Source organism: Theropithecus gelada, chromosome 11 (genome assembly GCF_003255815.1).
Source record: "Theropithecus gelada isolate Dixy chromosome 11, Tgel_1.0, whole genome shotgun sequence".
NCBI classification, from domain to species: domain Eukaryota; kingdom Metazoa; phylum Chordata; class Mammalia; order Primates; family Cercopithecidae; genus Theropithecus; species Theropithecus gelada.
In genome coordinates, this window is record NC_037679.1 from 63,327,711 (window position 1) to 63,336,349 (window position 8,639).

The following is an 8,639-nucleotide window of genomic DNA, read 5'->3' on the forward strand; positions in this document are numbered from 1 at the left end:
GGAGGCTGAGACAGGAGAATTGCTTGAACCCAAGAGGCGGAGTTTGCAGTGAGCTGAGAGTGTGCCACTGCACTCCAGCCTGGGCAACAGAGTAAGACTCCATCTCAAAAAAAAAAAAAAAAAAAAAGAGAAAAAAGAAAAGAAAAGAGATGCCTTCCCTTTTGACACTCTTTAAACAAATCATGTTTAATTAAATTAAAACTAAATGGCCAGGCACGGTGGCTCACGCCTGTAATCCCAGCACTTTGGCAGGCCAAGGCAGGCAGATCACCTAATGTCTGGAGTTCGACACCAGCCTGGCCAACGTAGTGAAACCCTGTCTCTACTAAAAATACAAAAAAGTAGCCGGGTGTGGTGGCGTGCACCTATAGTCCCAGCTACTCAGGAGGCTGAGGCAGGAGAACTGCTTGAACCCAGGAGGTGGAGGTTGCAATGAGCCAAGATGGCGCCAGTGCACTCCAGCCTTGGTGATGGAGTGAGACTCCATCTCAAAAAAAAAAAAAAAAAATTTCCCGGGGAAACATTCTTTTCATGTATAGGAATTAGTGGAGTGCAATGTCATAGTAATAAGAGAGGTCAGTGGTTAAGAGCAGAGGCTTGGAAATCAGGAAACCTGGATTTCAGTATCAAGCTGTGTAATCCTGTGCAATTAATCCCCTGAGCATCAGGATTCTCCTCTGTAAAACAGGAATAATAAGAGACCCTTCTAAATGTGGCTCTTGCAGGAATAACATGAGATGAGCATACTTTTATGCCAGTAAAGGACTTAGCAGGATGCCTGACTCATCTTAAGTACCCAGCAAATTGTTGGCTATTATACGTATGATAGGATGACAAAGGTAGGCACATGACTCTCAGATACTTTTGCCTAGGTATTTAAAAAAACAGGAAAGCCATCATTTTAGTTAAATATATGTACTAAATAGAGAAAAAGACATGAGAGCCAAAGCTGGAATTTTGATGATAAAATGGTAATTTCAACAAATTGAATAGCATATTTTTAAAAAGATCTCTGAAACAGTCATTCCAGTGGAACTAAGGAATTGTAGACCTGGCTTGCAGAGGGAGGGAACTTTGCTTTTAAAGGGTTCTGGCTTAGTTGCATTAGTTACTAGAGACAACAACCACTTGGAAGAAGTTGTTATTAGGATTTACTTTAGGGCCAGGCACAGTGGCTCACACCTATAATCCGAGCACTTTGGGAGACTGAGGCGGGTGGATCACCTGAGGTCAGGAGTTCGAGACTAGACTGACCAACATGGTGAAACCCTTTTTCTAGTAAATACGAAAAATTAGCCAGGCATGGTGGTTGATGCCTGTAATCCCAGCTACTTGGGAGGCTGAGGCAGGAGAATCACTTGAATCTGGGAGGCGGAGGTTACAGTGAGCCAAGATCGCGCCATTGCACTCTAGCTTGGGCAACAAGAGCGAAACTCCATCCCCCCCCCCCAAAAAAAAGAGATTTACTTTAGCTTTGTGCAGTGTCTATTATTAAAAGCCTTTGATTCAGTTTTATTTGTTTTCTGTGTTTAAACAAATAAACACCCAGTGTTTTCCAAGAGCATTTTGACTCTGGGCTTCTCTCCAGAGAAGCAGGATACAAGCTTGTCCACAAACCCAAATCAAAACAAAGGGCCCACACCGTTGCCACGCATCTGGTGACCAGACAAATTCACTAAATCTCAGCTGGGGTGGAAGTTCCTTGAGACCAGGGAATTTGAGTTAGTCATCTTGTAACCCTAGAACAAAGCCAGGCATAAGGTGGATGCTTACCATATGTTAGTTAATTGAAAGAACGAAAAACAGAGCACTGCACTGATTGAGAACAGTGACTGTGCACCTGATGTGCTGCAATGGGTTTTGGTGTTAAAAAATCACTCTCATTCATTAGTAGTAGGAGTTCAAATGGGAACCACAGTTCCAGAAAAGCAATTTTGGCAATGTGTAATGAGAGCCTTAAAACTGTAAACACAAAGATGTTCCCTGCAGCCTTATCCATAATTGTTTAAAATAAAAAACAAACTAAACATCCAATAATAGATTACATAATCATCCAGTAGCTCTATTGGATGGACTATTACATTATTATAATTATTCAAATTAATGTTTCCCTGCTTCTTCCCTGCTTTCCTTCAATACTGAATTCCTATAATGGCTCAGGCACTATTCAAGGAGGTGGGGGAGGCCACCTGGCCCAAGCTGAAGGCCAAGGGCATTTGGGATACAAGAAAATAATGCAAATGTGCTATTTTGGCAGCATTTACATGGGCAGGGTGTCGTGGGGAGGCTGGCGGAGGGAGTGGGAGCAGGTGACAGAGAATATAGGGTAAGTTAGAAGGCTCTCAGTGCTGGTAAAAATAAAATAGAGTAAAGTAAAGGGTGGGGGTAGAGTTGAGGGTGCCATGACCAGATTTCTGTTTAAATAGGATGGTCTTTTTGCTGTGAACTTAAGACTGCTCTAAAAAATAAAGTGTATTTAAAAAAAAAAACTACGATGTTCAGTGTATGCTTCATCTACGGTCAAAGAGGCAAAGACTGAAGTGAGAGTGGAAGCCAGGTGGTTATCTGGGAGGCTTACAAGACTATGTAATAGTATGGAAAATACTAGTATTAAGTGAGATGCTGGATGCCAAACTATGCATAGAGGTGAAAAACTTCAAAGAAATAGTAAACACAGCAAAAGTAGTTTGTTTGAAGGATAAATTTTTTAAAATTATTTTTTGTAGAAACGGGGTTACCCTACATTGCCCAGGATGGTCTTGAACTCCTGGGCTCAAGTGATCGATCCTCCCACCTCGGCCTCCCAAAGTGCACAGGCGTAAGCCACCGCGCCCGGCCGAAGGATAAGATTTTGGGTGGTGCGCTTTCTCTTTTCTCTTTTCAATTTCTGCATTTTCCGATTTACCTTTAGCAACCGATCTTTCCTGTTTTAAAAAAAATTCACGACCTTGAAGATACACGGGCTGTGACTTCGGGGATGTCACCGAGCGCCCCGCCCACCGCGCGCCCCGCCCACCGCGTTCTCCGGCCCGCGGCCGGCAGGGGGCGCGCGGCCTCCGCCAGGCGTCCTTCGTCCCCGTCAGTTCCCACAGGGCCTTGTGCGATATGGGCTGCACCGAGGGCAAGGCGGTGGCGGTAGCCGCCCCACCGGAGCTGCACACCAAAGGCAAGAACGGTGGTGGCCGCCGTAGGTCAGGTACGACCAAGGGCGAAGACCTGGTCCCAGGTCGGCGGGCCGAAGCGGGCCTTCCGGCCGGGGTTGGGGATAAAATGCCCCGGAGCCCTGGCCTTGAAGCCTCTCACTGGAGTCAGTGACGGACCGCACGCCACGCTGGAGACCCCCGAAACGCTCCCCCGGGTCACCGCGGGAGACGGAGGCCGGCGGCCGGCTGAGGGCTGCCCCGCCCGCTTGTTGTGAGAGAGGTGGGAGGCGGAAGGAGGAGTGGGCCCGCCGCTAGGACCTACCCGGAAACCTGTCGGAAACCGAACCGAGAGGCAGCGACCCGCCTGATTTCGCTCTGGGGCCGTGAGGGCGTCCTCTTCCTACATGCACCGTGTTTCCAAAGAAACGTTACGGGGGAAGCGCCCAAACCGCCAGAGTCCGGGGGTGCCCTTTCACCTCTCCAGAAGCCCCTGGCCCACTCCCAGCATCCTCCTCCATGGAGAATCTTGTCCCACACGCCTTCCCTATCCCCTTTCTCCATCCCCTTGAATTTTGGGCACATTTGCCCCACGATCGTTCTGCTTTATCCTTTCACTTGTTCTTCAAGACAGAAAGCTCCCAGTCTCTTCTCCATTGTCCGGATAATGCCAATAATGGCTAGTGGTTACTAAGCACTGACGTGAGAGGGGCCTTTGGAAGCAGTGGACGTGGGTAATAATCTCGGTTCATCTTTCCAGCGATACTGAGAGATTTCTCATAAACCCCATTATACAGAAAAAGAAACTGAGAGGCAAAGAGGTTATAAAACTTACCCAAAGCACACAACTAGTAAGTGGAAGAGCTAGGATACAAGTTGAGGCCATCTGACTCCAAAGCCCTGGCCATCATCGTATTGGCGCCTCCACCTTTTCTATAGCCTTGAGAAAGTGAGTCTCCAAAAAGTGCCTTGCCCAATGGCTGGAATTATTAAATGCTGTAGGATCTGTCTCTTTCAAGGGCTTACAATTTGGTTACAAGGCAGCATATGGTGAAGGGCTAAGAGTAGTGGTAAAAACAGCCAAGTGGGGATGGCAGCTTCCATAGATGAGGCACGATTTGGCAGAGGTGTCTGAAGGAAGAACATTCTTGTTAGGGGAAGCAGCCAGTGAGACCATGCCAGAGATAGGGAGGCCTGCATATCCTCCTGGAGTTGAGGACTTGGATTGGGGGAAGGGAAGAATAAAGGAACAGGGTAGGAGCAAGGTCAGGCAAGGTCAAGGTCAGGCAGCTAATTTGTGGCCATTAGTACAATGAAGGAGTTTGAGCAGGTGCATCCCAAATTGACCTTTCATGTACCGTCCTCAGGATCTTCTTGATATCTATGTCCTGCCATTTATTTACTGTTTTTCATTAGCTACATTCTTTTTGTGTTGGTAAAACAACACAAAAATTTACCATCTTAACAATTTTTTTTTTTTTTTTTTTTTGAGACGGAGTTTTACTCTTGTTGCCCAGGCTGGAGTGCAATAGCGCTATCTTGGCTCACCTCAACCTCCACCTCCCATTCTCCTGCCTCAGCCTCCCAAGTAGCTGGGATTACAGGCATGCACCACCATGCCTGGCTAATTTTGTATTTTTAATAGAGACAGGTTTTTGCCATGTTGGTCAGGCTGGTCTCGAACTCCCAACCGCAGGTGATCCGCCTGCCTCGGCCTCCCAAAGTGCTGGGATTACAGGCATAAGCCACTGAGCCCGGCCCATCTTAACCATTTTTAAGTGTACAGTTCATCAGTATTAAGTATATTCACATTGTTGTGAAGCAGATCCCCTGAACTTTTTCATCTTGCAAGTCTGAAACTCCATGCCAACTTGGTAACTTCTCGTTTGCTATTTCCCCCAGCCCCTGGTATCCATTCTACTTTCTGTTTCTGCGAAATTTGGCTACTTTAGATTGCTTATATAAGTTGATATCATACAGTATCCGTCTTTTTGTGACTGGCTTATTTCACTTAGCATACTGTCTTCAAGTTTCATCTATGTTGTAGCATGCAACAGGATTTCCTTACTTTTTAAGGCTGAGTAATATTCCATTGTGTTTGTGTATATATATATATACACACACACACATATATATACACATATACACAATGGAATATATATATACACACATACACAATGGAATATATATATACACACATACACAATGGAATATATATATACACACACCACTTTTTTATCATCCCCCGAGATGGAGTCTTGCTCTGTCGCCCAGGCTGGAGTGCCATGGCATGATCTTGGCTCACCACAATCTCTGCCTCCTCCCTCAGCCTCCCGAGTAGCTGGGATAACAGGTGCCCGCCACCACGCCTGGCTAATCTTTGTATTTTTAGTAGAGACTGGGTTTTACCATGTTGGCCAGGCTGGTCTTGAACTCCTGACCTTGTGATTCGTCCGCCTCAGCCTCCCAAAGTGCTGTGATTACAGGCTTGAGCCACCACGCCCAGCCTGAACTATTTTATAATACAGAAAAGCTCACTCATTATAATACAACTTGCTAAATTTTTACAAACGAAATATATGCATGCAGCCCACACTCAGCTGAGGAAATAAATGTTTCTAGTACCCCGGGAGCCCCTCTAATGTCTCTTATCCACATACCAAGGGCAACCACTACTCTGATATCTAACAGCATAGAAGAATTTCACCTATTTACATTTACTTTTTGAAACTTAATTTTAGGCATATTTTAAGCATTAATCTATGAAAGCACTGCTTTATTCTAGATATTTTTCTTTTTCTTTCTTTCTTTTTTTTTTTGAAATAGGGTCTTGCTCTGTTGCCCAGGCTGGAGTGCAATGGCCCAATCATGGCTCATTGCAGCCTCAACCTCCTGGGCTTAAACAATCCTCCCACCTCAGCCTCCTGTGTGGTAAAATGTGCCACCAAGCCCAGCTAATTTTTTTATTTTCTGTAGAGATGAGGTCTTGCCGTGTTGCCCAGGCTAGTCTCAAACTTCTGGGCTCAAGCGATCTTCCCACCTTGGCCTCCCAGAGTGCTGGGATTACAGGTGTGAGCCACTGTGCCCAGTACACATATATATGTGTGTACTATATATACACATACATATATATATAATTATGACGATTATTTTTCTAGAGATGGGGTCTCACTCTGTTGCCCAGGCTAGAGTGCAGTGGCATGAATCATAGCTCACTGCAACTTTGAACTGCTGGGCTCAAGTAATCCTCCTGCCTCAGCCTCCTGAGTAGCTAGGATTATAGGGACACACCACCATGCCTAGCTCAATTTTTAAATTTTTTGTAGAGATGGATCTCACTAAACAATAGCCCAGTCTGATCTCAAACACCTGGCCTCAAGTGATCCTCCTGCCTCAGCCTCCCAAAGTATACCATGCCAGGCCCATATTATACATAACTATGACATTAAAAATGTTCTTTTGTGTGTCATCTATAAACACTCTAGCCACCTTCCTTAAGTACCATATGATCTCTCAGTTCCTTCTCAAATTAAACTCTGTGGTTAGGTTTCAAGAAACTAATTTCTTAATGATGCAGAAGGTTTTGCTTGAATGACTCTTCAACCCAGCATCTATTATTTATCAGGCACTGGGAACTCAGGGATAAATAAGACCTGATCTCAGTCTTTGAACATAGAGTCTCATGGAGAAGAATGGCATAGAAAATGCAGTGTCATAATGTGTAATCATAAAAGTAGATGGGTACACACTTCAGGAGAATGGCAGAGGGAGTTAACATCTTGGCATTTAGCATTTAGTATTTCTTCTGTGACACACATTCCATTCTATTTTAATGAGCTTGCAAACATTTTTCCTTCTGGATTTTTGAGGAGCAGGAATGTGTCTTGTTCACTATCTTATCTTCCGCAGTCCTTGGCATACTGCCCTACAAATCAGTAAATGTGTTTATATGACTCATATGGCAAAGGGCAATTTTTTAAATAAGTGAGGAATCTTCCAAAAGCCAATGCTATTAACATTGACCAGCTTCTCTAGTAAGGAGAGGAGATAGTATTTTTTCAAAGTGTGGTCCAAAGTCCACCTGCAAGAGAATTAATTACATGCTGGAGATGTGTAGATTAAAAACTCATTTTCCTGTTCTCCATTTCAGACCTACTAAATCAGCTTCAGGGTGTTGGGCCAGGAAGCTTCATTTTTGGTGTCTCAAGTGACTGTTTGAACCAAGGCCTGAGAACACTGCAGTGAGGTGTTTAGGCCAGCGTCAAATCACCTATTTCTGGGCAGAGGTGCCTATCCTTAGCAATGGGGTTGAGTCTGGGATGGAGGTGCCTACTGCAGATCATTGAGGCTGATAAGGGTGAGTCAGACGCCCCAAGAAGAAATTGAAAGCTTTGCAGTGGAAGCAAAGATCGTGACTGACTTGCAGTCATGCAGTCTGCAGTCAGAAGTTAGTATTACACGATGTGCTAGATAATTGTAGTGTAATCTTGCCTTTTGTTGGTTTTAACCAGGTAAATTAAAGTCATTACTCATTATTTGGATTTTCAAACTTGAATGTTTACTTCTTTGTATTAATGTGTACTGAGTATTTAAAGTTTTTAAATTAGCTTTTTTAAAAGTATATTTTAGGCCAGGTGTGGTAGATCATGCCTGTAATCCCAGCACTTTGGGAGGCCAAGGCAGGTGAATCATCTGAAGTCAGGAGTTCGAGACCAGTCTGGCCAACATGGTCAAACCCCATCTCTACTAAAAAAAAATACAAAATTAGTTGGGTGTGGTGGCACACGCCTGTAATCCCTGCTACTCAGAAGGCTGAGGCAGGAGAATTGCTTGAATCTAGGAGGCAGAGGTTCGCCATTGCACTGCAGCCTGGGTGATGAGAGCAAAACTGTCTATAAAAAAAAAAGGGGTATTTTAGATTTGCAGTTGGATTAAATTCTTGAAAGAACTTGAAAGAAGGAATTAATCTGTTAATGCCTTTTCTTTACCTTCATAAAACATCAGGGAATATTTCATGAATATTCCTTATATCCTACTTTCTAGCTCTGAGCATTACTTTGCTGGTAGAAACTAGTTTACATGTATATAACTATAAATGACTATCACAAATTACTCTTTGGTGTTAAAAACAAACTATCTGGCTGGGTGTGGTGGCTCATGCCTGTATTCCTAGCACTTTGGGAGGCCCAGGTGGGAGGATCGCTTGACACCAGGAATTCAAGACCAGCCTGGGCAACAAAGTGAGCCTCAGTCTCTGCAAAAACAAATAGCTGAGCATGGTGGCATGCGCCTGTTAGTCACACCTATTCAGGAGGTTAAGGTGGGAGGATCGCATGAGTGTGGGAGATCGAGGCTGCAGTGAGCCATGATCAGGCTCCTGCACTCCAGCCTGGGTGACAGACGGAGACCCTGTCTCAAAAAAAAAAAAACAGCAACAAAACTACCTGTTGGATTTTTTGTTTGTTTGGTTTTTTTTTTTTTTTTTTTTTTTTTTAAAAA

General features: G+C 44.4%; 1 protein-coding gene across 1 annotated transcript in view; it reads left to right on the top strand.

Moving 5' to 3' along the window:
• The first annotated feature begins 3,061 nt into the window (after positions 1-3,061).
• The window catches only part of TXNRD1 (thioredoxin reductase 1), a 138,532-nt gene continuing 132,954 nt past the window's right edge, over positions 3,062-8,639 (top strand). Inside the window, exon 1 of the mRNA XM_025402671.1 lies at positions 3,062-3,196. Within this exon, the coding sequence (XP_025258456.1) occupies positions 3,106-3,196 (91 nt within the window). The 5' untranslated portion in view covers positions 3,062-3,105. The remainder of the gene's footprint in view (positions 3,197-8,639) is intronic.